Source organism: Mobula birostris, chromosome 5 (assembly GCF_030028105.1).
Source record: "Mobula birostris isolate sMobBir1 chromosome 5, sMobBir1.hap1, whole genome shotgun sequence".
In the NCBI taxonomy this organism is placed as follows: Eukaryota; Metazoa; Chordata; class Chondrichthyes; order Myliobatiformes; family Myliobatidae; genus Mobula; species Mobula birostris.
In genome coordinates, this window is record NC_092374.1 from 185992929 (window position 1) to 186016103 (window position 23175).

The following is a 23175-nucleotide window of genomic DNA, read 5'->3' on the forward strand; positions in this document are numbered from 1 at the left end:
ATAACATGTATTTAAAAAGTGAGGTAGTGTTCACGGGTTCAATATCCATTTAGGAATCGAGTGACAGAGGGGAAGAAGCTGTTCCTGAATTGCTGAGTGTGTGCCTTCAGGCTTCTGTACCTCCTACCTGATGGTAACAGTGAGAAAAGGGCACGCCCTGGGTGCTGGAGGTCCTTAATAATAGGCGCCGCCTTTCTGAGACACCGCTCCTTGAAGATGTCCTGAGTACTTAGTAGACTGACTAAATTTACAATCCCCTGCAGCTTCTTTTGGTCCTTTGCAGTAGTCCCGCCCCCCCCCCCCCCCCCCCATACCAGACAGTGATGCAACCTGTCCGAATGTCTCCATGGTACATCTATAGAAGTTTTTGAGTGTATTTGTTGACATACCAAATCTCTTCAAACTATCATCAACGTACAAACATGCTTCAGGTGAACATTTTGACAAAGGACTGATAAAACTCAATAATGGGTTCAATAAAAAACCACAGACACCTCGTATGTTTTAAAGAGTTAAGCTGTTTTTTTAAATCAGAGATCGAATATTTTTTTTATCAGGTTGATGGTGGCAGTTATTGATAATGGACTGATACGGATATAGATTCAACAACCTATATTGCATCTCATTAATCAGTAATTTCTCCTTTAGATAAGCTGTCAAAACCTTCGATCTGGATCAACGGCAGTTCTCTGCATTCCACCATCCAGCTCAGCTGTAATGTTGACGGAGATTCTCCGAGCTACCAATGGCGGAAAGATGGAAAGGAGGTCTCCCAGTCAGTTGCTGGACGGTAACAAAAGCCTTGTTATCCGGAGCGCTTCCAGAAGTGACTGTGGAACTTACACCTGTAATGTCACCAACCCCGTCAGCACTGTCCAGGCAAACTACTCGCTAGCTATTCACGGTAAGCTTGTTTATTTATGACATCATGAGGTTACAGTTCATTATCATCTGCTGTTGGTGGGCTTTTGAACACAGTCTGTGCAAATCTGTAGAGGAGCAGAGAGAGTAAAAGTTAATCAAAACTCTTTTAACTACAAACGTTTGTATAAGTTATAAGCAGTTTAATAGAATATAAAATGAAAAAAAAATCCTCCTGAAAATGGGAGCGTTGGTCTGTTTCCTCAATTCATAGAAGCTGTCCCTCGGACAATGAATAGGATGGCGATGGGACATGTAGGGCTAGGTTGCCCTATGAAACTAAATTTCCCTCAGGATTAATAAAGTATATCTATCTATCTTGCTGGAACCTGGACTGTTTCCTCACAGTGAGGTGGGCAGGCAGAGCCCACTGCAGGTCAAATCACAATAACAGTTCCTTCAGCCCATCATCCCCTTTAGTTCAAGAGCCTGATAGTGGAGGGGTAACAACTGTTCCTGAGCCTGGTGGTGTGAGTTCTGAGGCTCCCGTACCTTATTCCTGATGGCAGCATTGAGAAAAGGGCACGTCCTGGGTGCTAGTGGTCCCTGGTGATAGATGCTACTTTCCTGTGAGAACAATTCACGTAGACGTACTCAATGGTAGAGATGGACTGGGCTGCATACACTTCATTTTGTAGGATTTTTCATTCAAAGGCACTTGTGTTTCCAGACTAGGCTGTGATGTAGCCAGTCAATATACTCTCCACCACACATCTACCGAAGTTTTAGATGTCATACTGAATCTTCGCAAACTCCAAAGGAAGTAGAGGAGCTGCCATTCTTCATATATACACCTACATGCAGGGCCCAGGACAGATCCTCCAAAATAATAACACCAAGGAATTTAAAGTGGCTGACACTCTTCACTTCTGATCCTCTGATGAGGACTGTCTCATGGACCTCTGGTTTCCTTCTCCTGAAGTCAATAATCAGCTCCTTGGTCTTGCTGACATTGAGTAAGAGGTTGTTGTTATGGAACCACTCAGCCAGATTTTCCATCTCTCTCTTATATGCTAATTCAACACCACTTTTGACAGTGATGTTATTAGTAAACTTGAACATGGCATTGGAGTTGTGCTAAATCGCACAGTCAGAAGTGTAAAGTGAGTAGATCTGTGGACTAAGCAGTCAGCTCTGTGGTGTACCTGTACTGATGGAGATCATGGAGGAGATGTTTGTGCAAATCAGAACTGACGGGGTCTGCAAGTAAAGATATCGAGGATCCAAGTCCACAAGGAGGTGTTGAGGCTGAGATCTTGAAGCTTATTGATTATTTTTGAAAGGATTATGATATTGAATGCTGAGCTGTATTTGATAAAAGGCATCCTGATGTACCCACCTTTGCTGTCCAGATAAGTTACTGAGTGATAATCATTGAGACATGTTGCCATGTTCTTCTTAGGCACCAGTATAATTGAAGCCTGCTTGACGCAGGTGGGTACCTCAGACTTGAGAAGCGACAGATTAAAGGTCTCAGTGAACATTTCAGCCAGTTGATCAGCCAGGTACTGCACCTGGGCTGAGTATTTTCATGTGTTCACCCTCCTGAAGTCTACTCGCATGTTAGCCTCTGAGATTGAAATCACAAGAAAATCAGAGCCTGTGGGAGTTTGTGAAGGTTCTGCCACATTTTGACGGTCAAATTGAGCTTGAAGAGCATAGAGCTCATCTGCAAGTCAGGCCACACTTAGATCCCCTCCAGTTCACCTACCAGCCCCGACTAGGAGTTGAGGATGCCATCGTCTACCTGCTGAACCGTGTCTACGCCCACCTGGACAAGCCAGTGAGCACTGTGAGGGTCATGTTTTTTGACTTCTCTAGTGCGTTCAACACCATCCGCCCTGCTCTGCTGGGGGAGAACTGACAGCGATGCAGGTGGATGCTTTCCTGGTAATTCTTGATTACCTGACTGGCAGACCACAGTACGTGTGTTTGCAACACTGTGTGTCCAACAAGGTGATTAGCAGCACTGGGGCTCCACAGGGGACTGTCTTGTCACCCTTTCTCTTCACCATTGACACCTCAGACTTCAACTACTGCACAGAGTCTTGTCAACTTCAGAAGTTTTCTGTTGACTCTGCCATAGTTGGATGCATCAGCAAGGGAGATGAGGCTGAGTACAGGGCTACGGTAGGAAACTTTGTCACATGCTGTGAGCAGAATTATCTGCAGCTTAATGTGAAAAAGACTAAGGGGCTGGTGGTAGACCTGAGGAGAGCTAAGGTACCGGTGACCCCTGTTTCCATCCGGGGGTCAGTGTGGACATGGTGGAGGATTACAAATACCTGGGGATATGAATTGACAATAAACTGGACTGGTCAAAGAACACTGAGGCTGTCTACAAGAAGGGTCAGAGCCGTTTCTATTTCCTGAGGAGACTGAGGTCCTTTAACATCTGCCGGACGATGCTTCTACAAGTCTGTGGTGGCCAGTGCGATCATGTTTGCTTTTGTGTGCTGGGGCAGCAGGCTGAGGGTAGCAGACACCAACAGAATCAACAAACTCATTCGTAAAGCCAGTGATGTTGTGGGGATGGAACTGGACCCTCTGACGGTGGTGTCTGGAAAGAGGATGCTGTCCAAGTTGCATGCCATCTTGGACAATGTCTCCCACCCACTACATAATGTACTGGTTGGGCACAGGAGTACATTCAGCCAGAGACTCATTCCACCAAGATGCAACACAGAGCGTCATGGGAAGTCATTCCTGCCTGTGGCCATCAAACTTTACAACTCCTCCCTTGGAGGGTCAGGCACCCTTAGCCTATAGGCTGGTCCTGGACTTATTTCCTGGCATAATTTACATATAACTACTTAACTATTTATGGTTTTATTACCATTTAATTATTTATGGTGGAACTGTAACGAAAATCAATTTCCCCCGGGATCAATAAAGTATGACTATGATTATGACTATGACTATAAGTGAAGCCCTGATGACTCCTGTGTCATTTGATTTAATTTTATAAGAGGTGATAGTATTCAAGCCCTGCCACAACTGTTGAACATCCTTCATTGATTCGAGTTTAGTCTGAATTACCACTTCGCCCGTGAGATGACTTTCCGGAGATCGTACTTAGACCTCTTGCAACTTACCTAGTTACTAGTCTTGAATACCTCTGGTAAAGCCCTCAGCAGATTGTGCATCTCATGGTTCATCCAGGCCTTCTAGTTGGAGAAGATTCTGAATGATTTTGTAGGAACACACTCATCTACAACTGTTTTAATAAAGTCCATGACAACCATGGTGTATTTGTTGTCCTTATCTCTGGAGCTTTGCTTTCCAGCCTCTGCCTGTATGCAGGTAGGAGAAGGCAGCCAAGTGATCAGATTTAACAAAATGTGGTCTGGGCATGGAACAGCAGGCATTCCTATAATAGAGATCTAGTGTGTTGGGACCTCTCGTGCTACAGGCTATATGCTGATGATAATTGGGCAGGCTTTTCTTCAAACAAGCCTGGCTGAAGTCCCTGACTATGATATGAAATGCATCAGGAATTGTGTGCAGACGTGTTCCAGTACTGCTGTTTAGGTTACTGTTGTTTTGATGTTGTTCCTTATTCTGATCTTCACTTTGACGTTTCCCATTCCTCTTTGAATAGCACTGAATCAAAAGGGCTGAAGCCTGTCTCCAGAATTTAAAGAAACAATCCTTAGTGCAGCTTTGAAAAAGGTTCGCAAACTTAGACGTGCTGTTTTCAGAATAGAAATCAATCCATGCTCCCGTCTGTCACCTCATCTTGTCAGAGGACACTTGAGTTTCACACTTATAAAAGTTGAGAGGTCCTTATTAGTTGAGGCACGAAGGGTTACTGGAGAAGGGCGGAGACTGGGCTGAGAGGGAAATGCATCAGCCATGATGAAATGGTGGAGCAGACATCATGGGCCAAATGGCCTAATTCTCCTTGTATATCTTATGGTCTTCTGGCCTTATAAGACAAAAGCAGAATGAGAAGATAAGTTCTTTCAGGTGTTAAGGCCAACGATCGTCAACCAAAGTCACAAAGAATAGTTCACCTATTGGTCTATTGAAGTACCTTGATCTATTAATGGTCTATTGAAGCCTGTTGTGTGAAGGCTGTGGCTGAGGTTCTTCCAATTCAACTCTACCATGTACACTGAGAAAAATCTTCTGAGTTTATAGAAAGCGTGTTGAAAACATGAGGTCTTTCCTTTTATCTCTGAATAAGCTCACCAAAGAGACTGAACTTGTGTTGGCAATACTTGGTTGTCATGACAACAGTGTCTAGTTTGTTCCCTTCAGAAAGCATAAAGATGTCGGTCTTGGCTTCCAGGCAAGCTTTTCTAGTGTCATTATAGCACTGGCATTTACCCAGCCTGTGGAAAAATGCCGGAGTGTGTTGTGTTCACAAAACCCTGAACAACTCCAGTCCAGGTAATTACCACTCACAGTGAAGAGAAACATAGTGAAAAGTGTGGTTGACAATGCTACCAAACAGCACTAACTAACCATTGTGGATGTTGTCACGATCACTTGGCTCTAAATTTTTTCACGCCCTTGCTCCAAGGAGCTGAATTCCAGAGGGAGAGAGATAGACTTTGATATCAAGGAATAATTTAATCAAGTGAAGCAACAAGGTACCCCAGTGGCACTGAAGTCAAGGAACATTGGAAGGTGTATCGTCCAGTAGTTGGAGACATACCTCACACGGAAGAAGATGGCTGGGACATGAAATGGAGGTCAATCATTGCACAGTTGTCATAGCCCCACTGTTTGGTCTCCTCAGGACGGTGGCCCCTCACCCAACCTCTTTCCATTGTTAATTGGTCACCTTCCACTCTATCACGTAGCTAGAGGTGAGGATGGTTACTGATGACTGTGCAGTGTCCATTTCAATTGGTAGCTGGTCAGCCAAAAGGAAGTATCGAATTCCAGCATGCAACAAGACCTATACAACACTCAGGCATCCAGCACTGAATATTAGAACACAGAACTTAGAACACTACAGCTGAGTACAGGCCCTTCAGCCTACAATTTTATGCCAAACATTTAACGTACTCTAAGCTCAATCTAACCCTTTCATCCTACAAAACTTTCAGTTTTTCTATCATCCATATGCCATGTAAGAGTTTGCTAAAATACCCTTAATGTATCTGGTACCATCTCTGGCCAGGTGCTCCATGCACTCACACTCTCGGTGTAAAAAAAAATGTACCTCTGACATCCCCTCTCACTCTATGTCAATAAGACCAAGGAACTGATTGTAGACTTCAGGAGATGGAAACCAGAGGTCCATGATCATCAGAGGATCAGAAGTGGAGAGGGTCAGTAACTTTAAATTCCTGGGTGTCACTATCTCAGAGGATCTGTCCTGGACCCATCAAATAATTATTATTGTGGGGAAAGCACAACAGCACATCCTCCAGAGTCTGCAGAGGTCTGACATGTCATCAAAAACACCGGCAAACTTCTATGGATGTTTGCTGACTGGCTGCATTATGGCCTGGTATGGGAACACCAATGCCTTTGAGCATTGTAGCATGTGCAGAGAGATTTCAAAACCCTCCCAACTATTGAGCTCATCTACATGAAACGTGGTCGTAGAAAAGCAGCATCCATCATCAAACATCCTCACCACCCAGGCCGTGCTCTTTTCTTGCTGCTGCCATCAGGTAGAATGTACAGCTGTCTCAGGACTCACACTACCAGGTTCATGAACAGCTACTACCCTTCAATCATCAGGTTCCTGAACAAAAGGGGATAGCTACACTCATTTAAAGACACAGTTAAGGACTCTGCTATATTGTTATTTCATGCTTGTTATTTATTGCTATTTATTTATATCTGCATTTACACAGTTTGCTTACTAATTCTGATGTTTACAGTTACTGTTCTATAGATTTGCTAAGTATGCCTGCAGAAAAAGAATCTCAGGGTTGTATAAGGTGGCATGTTTGTTAATAAATTGTACTTTGAACTATGCTATCCTCAAATCACCTTAAAATCATGCTCCCTTGCATTAGCAATTTCCACCCTGGGTAAAAGTCTCTGGATGAGCACTCAATCTGTCTCTCTTATCATCTTGTAGGCCTCTATCAAGACACCACTCATCCTCCTTTGCTCCAGAGAAGAAAGATCTAGCTCATTCAACCTATCCTCATAAGCCCTGTTCTCTAATCCATGCAGTGGCCTGGTAAATCGCATCTCCATCCTCTGTAAGGCTTCCACTTACTTCCTATAATGCAGCAATCAGAAGTGAACACGATATTCCAAGGGTGATCTAAACAGGGTTTTATAGAGTTGCAACATTACCTTGTGGCTCTTGAACTCAGTCCCCAGCTAATGAAGGCTAACACACCATTCTCCTTAACAACCCTGGCAAATTGTGCACTAACTTTGAGGGATCTGTGGACATGGACCTGAAGAGCTCTCTGTCATTCTATGCTCCTAAGAATTCTGCTATTTTCCCTATAATGATGCTTTCAAATCTGACCTTCCTAAGTTAATTCTTTGACATTTTTCCAGGTTAATTTTTCCATCTGCCTCTTCTCAGCCCAGTTCTGTTTCCTGTTCGTATCCTGATGGAACCTATGGCAACTGTCTACATTATTCTCAATTCCACCAGCCTTTGTGTGATCTTCACACGAACCCACCCACATACTAACACACCCTTCCAACTGCTCACCCAAGTCATTTATAAAAGCACAAAGAGCAGGGATTCTACGTAGCAGGAGAGAGATTTCAAAAGAAGTACAGGGGTGCAGTCAAGACATGCTGCACACCACAGTTCCCAAGGAGACATTTCATTGTGCAGGATTAGACACTTGGTATGGTCCAATAAAGAGAAGTTATGTTTAAGCAGAGCAACAAATGTGGGAATGGCCAGTATGTGAGTGGGCCAGAGTTAGATCAGGCTTCGGCAAGTGGAACTGAAGGCTGTAGGTGAAGTTTCATTTGGATTCGTTTTCTTTCTTTCTTATTGCATAGTTAGAGCAGTGCGGATGCCAGGGAGGGAAATGGAATGCTCCTCTTGCAAGATGTGGGATTGCAGGGAGTCCTCCAGTTTCCCTGATGACTTCACCTGCAAGAAGTGCATCCAGCTGCAGCTTCTATTAGACCATGTTAAGGAATTGGAGCTGGGGCTGGATGAATACTGGGTCATTTGGGAGGCTGAGGGATTAATTGACAGGACATACAGGAAGGTGGTTACACCCAAGGTGCAGGACACGAGTAACCATCAGGAGGGGTTATGGTCTTATGGTCTACTGGGAAGGGGGTAGGCAGCCAACAACTGGTACACCACTTTGGATACTGTTGAGGGGTGGGAGGGTGATGACCTTGCAGAGGAAAGCCACAGAGGTCAGGTCTCGACACTGAGTTTGGCTCTGTGACTCAGAAGGCAAGCGGGGGAGGGGGGCGGAGAAGAGGCGAGCAGTAGTGATAGAGGATTCGTTGGTTAGGGGAACAGAAAGGAGATTCTGTGGACCAGAATGAGATTCCCAGATGGCATGTTACCTTCCCAGTGCCTGGGTCAGGAATCCTTAAGTGAGGACACAAGCATCCAGAGGCTATGGTCCACGTCGATACCAATGACATGAGGTGAAAGGGTGATGAGGGAGTTGGGTGCAGAGTTAAAGAATGGGACTTCCAGAGTGGTGAACTCATGATTGATACCTGTGCCATGTGCTGCTGAAGCCAGAGATAAGACGATCATACAGTTTAGCTTGTGGCTATGGAGATGGTGCAGAGGGACAGCTTCAGACTGTTGGATCATTGGGCTCTCTTCCAGAGAAGGTGGGAACTGTACAGAAGGGACATGTTTCACTTGAAATGAAGGGGTCTAATATCCTTGTAGAAAGGTTTACTGGTGCTACATGGCGAGGGGAATGGAGGGTGTAACTAGAGTTGCGGGGGGTGTAACTAGAGTTGCAGGGGGTGGAACCAGAGCACCAGAAGAGATAATGGAGTGGTTGTGGAGAAAGATGTTGTTAACCGACATGCAAAGTCAGGAATCAAAAGATCGAGCATGGTGGGACTAATGTTCTCAGTTGCGTATATTTCAATGCGAGGAATATTGTAGGAAAGGTGGATGAGCTTGGGACATGGATCAGCACATGGAATTATGACATTGTAGCCATTAGCTGCAAAGTTTGATTGCTTTAGGTGTGATAGAGCGGGAGAGATTAAAGGGGGAGGAGTGGCATTACTGGTCAGACAAAGTATCATGATAGTTCTCAAACAAGACAGATTGGAGAGATTGTTTACTGATATTATATGGTTGGAACTGAGAAATAGAAATGGGATAACCATGTTAATGGGATTGTACGTATTATAGACCACAGTCCGTGGGATTTAGAGGAGCAAACTTGTAGAGAGGTTGCAGACTGCTGCAAGAAGTCATCTAGTGATCATAATGCTATTAATTTCAAAGTAGTTATGGAAGAGGATAGGTCTGGTCCTCAGGGTGAGATTCGAAATTGGAGAAAGGCTGATTTTGATGGTATCAGAAAGGATCTGGCAAGTGTGGAATGGGACAGTTGGTTTTCTGGCAAAGGCATACTTGGTAAGTGGGAGACCTTCAAAAAAGAAATTTTGAAAATACAGTTTGTACATTCTTGTCAGAATATAAGGCAAGGATAACAGCTTTTCAAGAGATGTGTATTGAGTCCCTGGGTAAGAACAAGAAGGAGATGCATAGCAGGTATGGGTAGGAAAGAGAACATAAGGTACTGGAGGAGTATAAGAAATGCAAGAGAACACTAAAGAAGGAAATCTAGAGGTTAATTGAAAGCAAACAAGGTGAAGAGGAGTCCCATGAGGGGGAACTTTTCCACTTAGAGGAGGTGGGAGTGTGGAACAAGCCACCAGCAGAAGTGATGGATGTGAGTTTGATTTCAACATTTAAGAGAAATTCTGATCAGTACGTGGATGGTAGGGGTATGGAGGGCTATGGTCCAGGTGCAATTCAATGTAACTGGGGCTTTAATAGATCAGTATGGAGCAGATGGGCCAAAGGGCCTGTTTTTGTGCTGTGGTGTTCTATGGCTCTGTGACTCTGTAACAGATCCCTGGAAAGTACCACTGCTTACTGTCCACCAGGCAGAATATGTTCCATCTACAACCACCCTCTGGGCAAGCCAATTCTGAATCTACACAAATAAGAGTCCTGACAAAGGGTCTCTGCCCGTTTACTCCTTCCCATAGAGCTTCCCCAGCATTCTACATGGTCAAGTTCACCTAGATCCTATTTCTCCTGACTTTCTGAATGAGCCTAACATGGGGAAACTTATCAAATGCCTCACTAAAATCCATATACACTACATCCACTGCTCTAGCTTCACCAATATCCTTTATCACATCCTCAACAGGGTCATGAGGCATAGCAAGCCTCATGCTAAAAAAGAGCTGGACAATGATAATCACCAACAAGAGAGAATCAGACCACCTACCCTTGACAGTCAATTGCATTACCACTGTGGGTCACCCACAATCAGTCTGCTGGAAGTCACCACTGGACAGACACTCAACTGGATCTGTGCATAAGTACTGCAGCTACAAGACATCCCAATGCCTTTCGACCAACTACAGGGTTGAAGTCAGGAGTGGGATGGAATACTCTCATGGACCTAGATAAGTACAACATCAACTCCTGAGAATCTTAGCAGCCTAACCACCACCATAAGGATTCCAGGACTCACCACCAGGAAGAGCTTGAGTGATGGGAAATAAATGGTGTTCTTGCCAGATGTGCCTAGACTGCAAATGAATATTTTTGGAAAAATTGGAAAGCATAAGCTTCAAGTGCTGTGTAAGCTTGATCTAACAGGTGGAAAGTTGAAGGACTTCAGACAGTTAGATTGTTACAATGAGCAATGTGGTCATCTTCTCTGGAAATCCCTTTATTTTTCTAACATGGAAACTTTTTTCATTGCAGGTCTTCTTCTGGCAGATATTATCATTGTGGTATCATCGATTACTGGAATAATATCTTCCACAGTATCATTAACCGGATTGATTATACTGTACTATTTGAGCAGAGAATTGAAACAGGGTAGGTGTTAAATCTCTGTTCTTATAAACCCAGGGGTAACCAATTAAATTAGTCTGACCAATTTAAATTTTTGAACAAATGTGTGGTTGTGGGATTTTCATTGCATTCCAAAACTATATAGGAAGTAATCATCTGTTTATTTTTTCCCATCATTGCTAAGTGAACTCCATCTCACAGTTGAGTGATATTGGAATTGGAACTGGTTTATTGTTGTCACATTTTCATGGATATGGCAAAGAGCTCGCCTTGCAGACAGTTCATACAGATCAAATCATTACATGGTGCAGTGAGGTCATACAAGATAAAACAATAACAGAATGAGGAATAACATGTGACAGCTACAGAGGTTGTGTGGTACAGGTGAACAATAAGGGGCAAGGTTGTAATGAGATAGGCTGTAAGTCAACATTCCATCTTATTGTCCTAGGGAAATATTCAATTGTCTTATTATGGCAGGATAGAAACTGTCCTTGACCTTTTGTTGTAAGCTTTTAGTAGATAGAAGAGAGAATGGTCAGGGTGGATGGGGTTACTGATTATGCTGGCCAGTTTAAGTGTTGAGAAAGTCCATGGAAGGGAGGCTGCTTTCTGTGACGTGCTGAGCTCTGTCTACAACCCACAGCAGTTTCTTGCAGTCTTGGACAGAGCAGTTGCCATGGAAGATGTGAGGCATCTGGGTAGAATGTTTTCTATGGTGCGTTGAAGCAATGGTGAGGATCAAAGGTGACATGGCAAATTTCTTTAGCCTTCTGAGGAAGTAGAGAGGGATTGGCGAACTTGCGGGTCATATACTCTATATGGTTGGACCAGGACAGGCGTAGCCCTTTCACTGGGCTCGTATACAATCTTGGCTTGTTAGCCAGCTCTGCTAACAGCCTCGTTACTCAGTGGTGAGAAGGCCACCTTTCATAATCAATATACGTCTAGGATCAGTATGATTTGGGGTTTAACCAAACAGGAACATCGTGATATTCTGATTGAAGAAACCTCGATTTGAGCAAATGCTGTGTAAATGCTGCCCATACGCAATTATCAGTTGGCAAGAAATAACAGATCGTACACAGCATAAATTATAAAGAAAGTGTATTTACTAATTTCAGCTTGATCAAGCAGTTATTAAGAGAAAGAAAAGAAAAAAAAAATAACAGCATCCATTACAATTAATCCAGTCTAAATGTGCACATAATGTTGGCACTTGGATTGTCTAAAAGTTGGGTATGACTATTATTCACGCTGCTAAGTTCTCATCACCAATCACTGTAGAGCTTCCCATCTTGGACTTCTTCATTTCATAAAGCACTCCTCGCATTCACATCTTCCCATGGGATCAAATCCAACAGCTATCTCTCCCAATCTTCTCTGCATCTCCCACCAATAAGTCCTCAAACCCCACTAGTATCCATCACAAATCTCTCTCTACCCAGCTCTCTCTAGAACCTTCTCCTGATTTGTTCTCTCAAGACTCCTACATTGAACATCATTGTTCCTTATCTTTAGCCAAAACTAAAACATTCTACCAGCAAGATGTATTGCTTTTACTGTAAGCTACAAAAGGAAATAGTCTACAGTATTAGAAGAAGAAATCGTAACCGGGGCAATTGGCAATGTTCACCCCTCGGAACCTGAGGCTCTCAAGCCTATTCACTCCAATTGAGTGTCTCCTGGGTGAAATACATCCACGAGGAGTGGTCTGTAGCCACTTCTCAAAAGCAAATTAAAAACTGCAAATTCCAGAAATCTGAAATAAAACAAAAATGCAGAGTGGATTTATGAGAGTGTCAGTCATAAACACAAGCAAGTCTGCAGATACTGGAACTCCAGGGTGTTACGAGAGTATTGCCAGACCGTGAGGGCCTGTATTATAGAGAGTAATTGGGCAGGCTAGGACTTTAATCCATGGAATATAGGGTACTGAAGGGTGATCTCAGAGGCATATAAAATTATGGGAGGAATAGATAGAGTGAATGCACCAAATATTTGAGGGCTTAGTTTTAGTGTAACAGAAGAAATGCATAATGCAGTTGTTCCCAACCTTTTTTATGCCATGAACCCCTGCCATTAATTGAGCGATCATGAACCCCAGGTTGGGAACTCCTGATATAAAGGGATCAAAGGGCATTCACAAAGAAGGTGATGGATATGTGGAACCAGCTGCCAGACAGATTAGTTGAGACAGGTTCCAAAACAACATTTAAAAGACATCTGGGCAGGTAAATGGATAGGAAAGGTTTAGAGGGATGTGGACAATTGCAGGTAAGTGGGACCTGCTTAGGTGGGCAGCTTGGTCATCATGGACAAGTTAGGCCTAAGAGCCTGTTTCCATGCAACAACGCAACTCTAGCGTGGATGCCATATTAGACCACTAGCGCCAACTTGAGGCCCAGTCCTCGCTGTGACCAAGATTACGCAGCCCACTCTGCTGTTTGCCAATAAACCAGTGACTCAGACTTGCAGCCTGCCATCTTAACAGTGTCCATCAGCGTCTTACAATCTCAAGAGAGCAACTAAGATGATTACTTGCTTGACAGTATTATTTCTTGACTACAGCTCCACCTTCAAGAAAAAACCTCTCTTATCCATGGATTTCTGGGAGTTAATTTATGCATTCATGATCTGAGCAGATCCTTAAAATTGAATATTTTTGAGGCCTTCCTTTGAATTTTATTTGATTACCCCTGAGGTGCTGTAGATGGAATAGATCCTTCTGTTCACTTCATGCCCCATTCCCAGAACCACGTTCTCTCTTCTCCCCCTCTCCCATTGGGCAGAAAATACAAAAACCTGAAAGTAAGTAACACCAAACTCAAGGATAGCTTCTATCCCATTGTTATCTGTCACCTGAACAGACCTCTTGTCTGATAATATGGACTCTTGACCTCATAACCTAGCTCGTTGTAATCTTATACCTTATTGTTTAACTTCACTGCACTTTCTCTACAGATTTTACACTTTGTTATTGATTTACTCTCCCTCAATGCACTGTGTAATGATCTGATCTGTATGAACAGTATACAAGACCAGCATTTGACTGTATCTTGGTACATGTGACCATAATAAACCAATACCATCACTAGACAACCACGTTTAAGAACAGCTAGTTATCTGATACTGTGTACCTGTGATGCTGCAGCAAGTTTTTCTTACACCTGTGCATATATGTACTTGTGCATCTGACAATAAACTTGACTTTGACCTCCAATAAGCATAATTCCCCAGAAAAAAAATAAGAATAACACAGGTATGCATTAGGGTGGATAATTCCCAACAGGCTGACACTGCCAGGGATATGCACAAGGAATCTTTGTTTCATTCCTTGATGTGCACAAGTTGGATGTGGGGTGTTTTATTGGCAGTGCAAGATAAATAAGTTAAGATTAGCTTTAGAAAATCGAAACACACAGTGAAATGTGCCATTTGGGTCATTACTTGCGATGTGCTTGGGGCATTCCTCAAGCATCACCATGCTTCCAATGCCAACAACTCACTGACCCTAACCGTACATGGGATGTCAGAGGAAAACAGAGTACCAGGAGGAAACCCACATGGTCCCATGGAGAACATGCAAGCTCCTTCCGGGGAGTGGCAAGAATTGAATCCAGATCAGCAAGTGCTTGCATTGCAAAGTGTAAAGCACTATCCACTGCACTTTATAAACTTTACCACACTTATAGAGCTTCTCCTTTGTGCTCTCCTCCTGCTCCTGATGACAGTGAGCGTCCAGACCTCCAGTACCCTCACCTTTAAGATGCAGTCTTTTGCTTAAGAGGTTGTACTGATCCATAACTAATATAATGTGCTCTTAACTCCACAAACTAGTACAGTTACCCAGGACCTTGTCCTTTGCAAGGTGGGCTGTTCACCTTCTCTCTGTAATGCATCATTGAGAGGATTCCAAGTATTCTAACAAGTGTCTGCATTTCTCTACAGGATCACAAAAGCCCCTGTTTATATGTAATGATCTGTCTCTTGTTACCATCTCTATTGCCCTCATTTTCCGGATTGTATTAAAAGGTATGTGCTAAATATTATTCATTAATGACATAAAACTGATCAGTTCGGGCAAGGAGGAAAGCGGAAATGTGTAGTTTTATCATTACAGTGTTGTTATTCTCACTCAACCCACAGTGGGGGAGGTCACCCTCTGTGATATGGACCAACCCACCATTGCACTTTCAGCAACACTTTGAAGCTAATCACATTTGCTGTGTCAGGAACTGCAATGTTGGTAACTGGGTCCAGAATGGAAAATCGGACTGAGCTATTCTTCCAGTGGCAGAGTTAAGAGGCTGTTATGTTGGAAGTAGAGGTGTCCTCCGAATGCACTCCACCATTCAGTAAGATCATGGCTCGCCTTACACATCAACTCCATTCTTACTATAGGAGTTATGGTATAGCTACATAACGTGCTGCATAGTCACCCCTGGAGGACTGTAAGTGAGGGGGTTCTCATTGAAACCTGTTAAATATTGAAGGGCATAGATAGAGTGTATGTGGAGAGGATGTTTCCATAGTGGGAGGAATCTAGGATCAGAGGGGACAGCCTCAAAATAGATGGACATCCATTTGGAACAGATTTGAGGAGGAGGGTGATGAATCTGTGGAGGCCAACTCATTGGGTGTATTTAAAGCGTAGTTTAATAGGTTCTTGATTAGTAAGGGTGTCAAAGATTACAGGGAGAAGGCAGAAGAATATTATGGTTGAGAGGGATAATACTTCAGCCATGCTGAAATTGTAGAGCGTACTCAATGGGCTGAATGGCCTAATTCTGCTGCTGTGGTCTTATGTTTCTGGAGATCATTCATTAGATAGAAACACAAAGTAAACAAAATGATAACTGAGTTCAAGGAGCCAAATTATGATCCAATACAACACATAATTAGTTGTTAACTTTGGGGATATTTGATACATTAATATATTATGGGGAAATTGTCAGGTAGATTGGAAGCAAGTATTTCTATTCGTTTGGGAGTCTAAGACCAGAGATTTAGAGCCAAACAAAAATAGAGCTAAGATTTCAGAGTGAAGGTAAGGAAGGGAAAGAGATGACAATAAACTGAACTTGAATTTGAGATGCCAGAGGTATTGGTTAGATCAGTTCCTAAAGGAAGATCAGCTGTTAGCATTCAATGGCGATTGGTGGAGTTTTGAGTAAAGGTATGAAGGGATAGGAAGATGTGTGTGGAGTCAGGTAAGGAACAGACATACACTCATTCTGTGCATAGCAGGTTCAGGGGCTTAAACACCCTGATCATGTGTCAATCTTTGTGTCTTTCTGGACAGTCCATCACCATTTCCTCAAGGACCTGTCAGACGCAACTAGAGATGATCTTTATAAAGTGTCAGGGAGTATTGGTGAATGGTTGTGCATTATGCTCATTTAAATTCCTTCATTTATTGTGGGTCATACCTCCAGGAGCTGCCTCTGAAGCAGTCGTCGTTTTAGTCGTTGTGTTTGCCCTGCTGGCTTTCAACGTGTGCTTGGCTATCAGCTTTTGGAACTTGGGCTGCGAGTGTGTCAGAAAGTTCATAGACTGCACAGGTAAAGAGAAGATGATTTATAAGAGAAAAAAAATCCCATCTGTAAATGTTGAAAGTGTCCTAATCCATTCCACTGTTGCACTTACCAGATGTGCGAACTTTGATTAACTTCTGTGGCATCATGAGTTCCATCATTGTGCTCGTCTTTTCCATCGTCATCCTCGCTGAGGAGATTCATCAAAGCAGTGAGTTTACCAACAGCCCCTCAATGTCTTTTGCTTTAGTTCTATGGATTGTGTTCAGCTTTGTGAAGTCTCCACTGTAAACAGCTGAATGACAGAGGACAGGAAAGGCTATCGTCCTGGTCCAGGCTGACTGAGACTTGGGGAAAATTTAAGTGATCTCATTTATCTATTTAATTTTGTACTCCTGCCAGATTCAGGAGGGAGGCAGCCAACTTCTGGACTACAGATCCAGAGAGGCATGGGAGCCTGGAAATTACATTCAAGTTGGTAAATGAATTTTTAAATAGTGTTGAGAAACTACATTTTAGAAGTACAACTTTCCTGAGGTTCAATACTGTCTTTGAGAGGATGGAGACAATGGGGACATCAGCAATTTGGGATGGACCATACCCTACAAACAAATAAATTAAAATAAGTTAACCTCATTGCAAACAGAGGGCACAGTGAAGCAAAGTTTTCCATAGATCCTATTCTACTCACACTCATTGAGTCAACCTTGTGTTGCAGAGTGAGAACAGGCAGATCCTCAGCAGTATTTCCACTCATTATAGAATGCTAGATGAAAGGCCTTGCCTAAAACCAGTGAGAGTGAATATTGGAGAGGTGTCAGAAAATATTCTCTGAAACTGGTCCCTGGAACACCCGGACAGGTCAATGGGGAAGGAAGGACAGCTCACACTCACCCTGGAATCAGCTACGTCAGCTGATGTGTAAAAGTTGGCCTGTGGTCTGGAATATGTGGACACTGGATCAGATTCCCTTTGTCAGAATTAATCTTGTCATTGTAGAGTGTTCTAACATAGAATCAGGTTATTCACTGTTGATCATTAGAACTACACTGGTAGAATGTGTATCCTTAAATGGTCCATCTGGTTTATTCTCACTCTCCCACCTGCTCTTAATCTTCTCAACGTTTCTCTGTCGTCTTTCCCCTGAGACCAGACCTTGGCTTGAACCTCATTTTAAGCTCAGTACTTTCTTGGGAGTTAGGCTTGAACCAACAATTTGCCACCAAGGAGGCAAGAGCCTCTGCGACGCAGACAATAGTTGCTGAATGAGGAAAATTACTAACCTATTCCTGTCACTAATCAAAGAGAAAAAAGCAAAATGTTATTCATCAGGCCTGGGAAGGAGGGATCGGTCAAGCTCCATATCATGATTAATGATATGGTAGTGGATTATAAACAGCTGGTGCCTGAAAATCCAGTAAACACAGATCTTCTGACACTTAGCCTTGGTTGAAAAGGAGGATACTCCTCAGGTTATAGAGTTGTACAACACAAAACAGGCCCTTCAGCCCACCAAGTCCATTTCAATATTTTCACCATCTACACTCATCCCATTTGGCTGCATTAGGACCATATCCTTCCACACCTTAAGTGTCCATAAGACCATAAGACATAGGAGCAGAATTAAGCCATTCAGCCCATCAGGGCTGCTCTGCCATTCCATCCTGGCTCCTCCTGGATCCCACTCAACCCCATACACCTGCCTTCTCACCATATCCTTTGCTATTGTAACCGATCAGGAAACGATTAACTTCTACCTAATATGCACAGACTTGACCTCCACTGCAGTTTGTGGCAGGGTATTCCACAGATTTACTACTCTCTGGCTAAAAAAAAATCCTCCTGAACTCTGTTCTAAATGGTCTCACCTCCATTTTGAGGCTGCGTTCCCTCCTGTGCTGGATGCCCCCACTATAGGAAACATCCTCTCCACATCCACCTCTATCTGGTCCTTTCAACATTTAGGAGGTTTTAATGAGATTTCTCCCCCTCCCACCCCTGCATTCGTCTACATCCCAGTGAGTGCAGGCCAAAGCTGCCAAACCCTCCTCATGTGTTAACCCTTTCTTTCCCAAAATCATCCTTGTGAACCTCCTCTGGACTCCCTCCAATGACAACACATTGTTTCTGTGATAAATGGCCCAAAACTGTTGACAATACTCCAAGTGCAGCCTGACAAGTGTCTTATAAAGGCTCAGCATTACCTCTTTGCTCTTATGTTCTATTCCCCTTGAAATAAATGCCAACATTGCATTTGCCTTCTTTACCACAGGCTCAGCCTGTAAATTAACCTTCAGGGAGTCTTGCGTGAGGACTCCTAAGTCCTTCTGCACTTCTTATGTTTGAACCTTCTTCCCATTTAAGTAATAGCCACACCATTTTTCGTTTTACCAAAATGCATTATCATACATTTCCCAACACTGCATTCCATCGGCCACTTTTTTGCCCATTCTTCCAGTTTGTTTAAGTCCTGCTGCAATCACATTGCTTCCTCAGCACTACCTACTCCTCCACCTATCTTTGTGTCATCCTCAAACTTTGCCACAAACCCATCAATTCCATTATCGAAGTCATTGACAAACAATGTGAAAAGTTGCGGTCCCAATACTGACCTGTGAGGAACACCTGTCTGTCTAAATGTCTCTCCAACATAGTTAACAAATGTCATTTTGCATCCTCTTGCCTCTTCAGCACTCCTGAGTTTAATTCTCTCACTACAGACAAATGTGACTTGAACTCTGCAGGTTCAGGAATTTCCTCCCTAAATATCTGCACCCTCTGCCCACCCCAATTTCTATCACTTGCTCTTCTCATTTAAGATATTGAGCAAATGTCTCGCCAACAGTCCTGGTAGCCAGGCCTGGCGATTCCATTCCAAATATGAGTTCTGTGTTAAGCTGCAGTGTAACATCAGTTTTTGTTGGTTCTCCTCTTGTAATTCAAATGTGACTTTGGACCTTTTTCAGATCGAGGTTGTCATGTCACATACCTAACCTGGAGCACCCTGTCCCTGTGGTTCACTGTTGTTGCTATAATCTTCTCTGCATGTTTTACAGTATTGTGGAGTAAGTATATTTTACTTAAGGGCTATGTTGTACTGTCAGAGTTTGCCACTGGGTCCAGCTCGAGCATTACTTAACTAGAACTAACTTGAAGAATGGGTGGTGGGTTGGAGATACATCTTTACCAAAGGAGGTGTGAAACACTCCTTCCCTCCGCTGGCCTCGAGGCACACTTGGCAAAGTGTAGCGGCTGCTTAGCTCTCAGATCAGGGTTACTTGAAGCCATGGGAGCAGGTGGTGGATGATCGTATCAGTAGCTGGTGCATATCACGAGTCCTGGTTATGTGTCCACTGACACTGGGCAGACAATCTCTGAAGAGTATTGGTAATATCTTGGGCCACCCATTGTGTAAAGACGCTGCCTAGAAGATGGCAATGACACACCATTCCTGTAGAAAAATTTGCCAAGAAAAATCATGGTCATGGATAGAGAGAGGAGGACCATGGTCTCCCATGTCAAGCAACACAGCACATAATGATGAGCTTGACGAAACCCTGGGAGAGAGTTCTGTTCCTTCATATCACAGATTACCGATGTTTACAATGCGGGCCAAATGCCTGGTGTTTTGTGTGGGACGGGTTGTTATTCAGTCCAACAACAGAATCTAGCACTATCTCAAGTAGACCTATTACTAGCAACACACATCAAAGTTGCTGGTGAACACAGCAGGCCAGGCAGCATCTCTAGGAAGAGGTACAGTTGACGTTTTGGGCCGGTAGACCTATTACAGCTGGGATATGACTTAGTTACTTACTGGTCCACGGAGATCAATCGTGGGACTGTTTTCATTCAGCGACTGGGTTTGTAGGAGACAGTGTGACTGAGGGTTGATCACTTTCCTTGTGCAGCAGCTCCCATGATGCTTGTGAATGTATTACCATCCTGGGATCTTGTAGTCTCATCGCCCAAACCTGAAGCAGATTCTGGGTTGTAAAAAGAAGATTTAGCGGAGATGCAGGGATGTACTTCAGGGATTCACTCTCAGAAGGGGATGAGTGGTGGAAGTTCATGTGAGAATTTCTGAAAGCTCCAATGGGAGGACAGGAAGGACATGGAATTCTGGGAACAGGACATTAAGTGAACTGAAGCATTATACCATCTGCAGCACGTCCTGGGGCAATACAAAAAAATTGGTGCAAAAATATTCAATTATGAGGATCCACTCAGAGCATGAATACATAAAGTAACACCCAGAAATCCATCGGATGTGAGAGATTTTCTCCTGAGGGAATTTCATGCACAGAGGCCAGAAACTTAATGCAAAGAGAGATCTTCAGGCTACCCACTGTTTGGGTGGGAGATGGTATCCTGACGACTGCTCTCCAATCCCAGGAGATTCCATGCAGCCACTGTCACAGATTCCTAATAGATAATGGATGAGGTGGAGTTTCTCCCCAAAATCCTGTGCAGGACCTGGCAGGTGAAGTGCTTTGATTTCTGAATGTTTTGTCCTTTCCACTGGCAGGACCTGCACCTTCCTCAGGCCTGTTAGCTAGATATACCATCAGCATTGACTGTTCAAGTAACAATGGAAGACACTCGCCAACAGACTGAAACACAACAATAAATCAGAGACAGTTTTAAAATATTTAGTGGAATAAATGAGATAAATCATATGACAAATGCAAGGACCGAGCAGCATTTTATTTCATTCTAGAAGGAGGTGAAGGTTCAAGCAGAGAATCAGAGCATCAAGTAACACCACAGGTAATGATTTGCTTTTGGTTCAACGTTGTATGTTTTTTGACTGATGATCTGACACTGAATTATGATGAGTTCAGAATGCCACTGGTGGACAGGGCAAATCTAGAGTGTGTTTTAGGCTGGGCTAATGATGTCACAGACACTTACCCAAGGGAACACTGGATTGTGTTTACACCACTCACTGTATTTACATCACACGTACACATGTACATCATCCCAAGCTGATAGCGTTGCAAAGACATGTGCCAAATAGAGAATACGTTAACCCCAGGGTAAATTCATCAAGGCAGGTTCGTTACATCCAATTTATTTGTTTCAGCCATCACATCCTGACTATTTTATTGTTGAGGACATTTTCTGTGAAACGGGTGTCCCACCTCCAGTGACCCAGATCCATTCCTGACCTCCAGTCTCCTCTCTGTGGAGTCGGCACCTTCTCCCTGTGACCGTGTGATTCTCCCGGGTGCTCTGGTTTCTCCCACGTCCCTGGGGAGAGACGGGGGAAGGTTAACTGGTCCCTTTAAACTGCAGCTGGTCTGTTGCTAAGGGGAGGAATCTGGGAGATGCTGGGAATGTGAGCAGAGTAAAAGAATTCCAGGATTAGCATTAAACGGATTGTGGATGGTCAGCACAGACTCGATAGGTCGAAGGGTCTGTTTCCATACTACATCTCTTTCTGAATCTAAATTGGTGTTAGCTCCAGTCTTCCTGTTTTCATTGATAACTCTCTATTTCATTCTCTGTCTTTATCTTGTCCATTCTGCTCTGTCTAAATTTGAGCAACACAGAAAGGAGATGATTGTAAATTATTTAAACAAATACAGAGACAAACCAAATATTAAGTGCAAGGACTAAGAAACATTTCATTCACCATAGGAAGAAGATGAGGGACAAGCAAGAAATAAAAGGATCGGGATTACAGCAGGTAATTAATTGCTTTTAGTTTAATTTTGTGGGTTTTTAACTGCAGATCCTAGTGGTTCGGATTGCCCACAAACTCTCCACAATTTCCATCAACACTACAAGGCTGTGTGTTAGACCCTGCTCTGCTTACTTTACACTAATGACTGTGTGGCTAATCAGAGCTCCAATGACATGTTCAAGTTTGCCAACTACACCACTGTTGTGGGCCGTATCAAGGTGGTGATGAATCAGAATACGGGAGGGAGACTGAACATTCGATTGAGTAGTGTCACAACAGCAACTTCTTAATCAATGTCAACAAGACTAAGGAGATGATTATGAACTGTAAGAGGAGAGAAGCAGAGGTCCATGAGCTAGTCCTCGTCAGGGGATCAGAGTTGGAGAGGATCAGTAACTCCAAATTCCATGGTGTTATCATTTCAGAGAATCTACCCTTGACCCAGCATGCAAGTACAATTTTTAATAAAGCATGTCAGCACCTCTACTTCCCTAGGAGTTTGTGCAGATTGAGTACAACATCTAAAACTTTCACAAACTTCTATAGATGTGTTGTGGAGAGTATATTGACTGGGTGCATCACAGCCTGGTATGGAAACAACAATGCTCTTGAATGGAAAACCCTACAAAAAGTGGTGGATATGACCCAGTCCATCACGGGTGTAGCCCCGGCTACCCTCAGGGTCGCTCCGCTCGCTGTCGTCTAGGGAAACAGCCTCGGCCCCGGCAAACTGGGTAATTAGTTTGTGTGGATGCTGTGTGAGGTACCCCACCCTGCCCAAATAACAGACAATACACCAGATACGATTAAATGATTTACAGTTTATAGATATTACTGGAACTATATAATTAAAAGAGAATAAAATATAAAAGAAAAATAAAAGGCGCCACACTTATCAAAGTTCAATCACTTCGTGCACAAAAACCGTTGGAGCTCAAGGACCTTCTTCTTCACCCTGCGACCCCTCGGACCACCTCGACCGGCCGCCTGGGACCAACAACGGTGGTCGACCAGACGCTCCACACGAGTCCGTCTCTGTC

At 43.5% G+C, this 23175-nt stretch overlaps 1 protein-coding gene across 5 annotated transcripts in view; it reads left to right on the forward strand.

Moving 5' to 3' along the window:
• LOC140198130 (uncharacterized) overlaps positions 1-23175 on the forward strand; it is an 80190-nt gene that overhangs the window by 42410 nt on the left and 14605 nt on the right. For 4 of the 5 annotated variants that reach the window (XM_072259077.1, XM_072259078.1, XM_072259079.1 and 1 more), the window contains 8 exons: positions 649-904; positions 10817-10933; positions 14861-14944; positions 16348-16473; positions 16562-16657; positions 19413-19511; positions 21167-21216; positions 22090-22138. In XM_072259077.1, coding sequence (XP_072115178.1) covers positions 718-904; positions 10817-10933; positions 14861-14944; positions 16348-16473; positions 16562-16657; positions 19413-19511; positions 21167-21216; positions 22090-22138 — 808 coding nt within the window. In that variant the 5' untranslated portion in view covers positions 649-717. Of the gene's footprint in view, positions 1-648; positions 905-10816; positions 10934-14860; positions 14945-16347; positions 16474-16561; positions 16658-19412; positions 19512-20974; positions 21217-22089; positions 22139-23175 lie in introns of those variants that run through there. The other variant, XR_011886106.1, reaches the window with a different exon arrangement.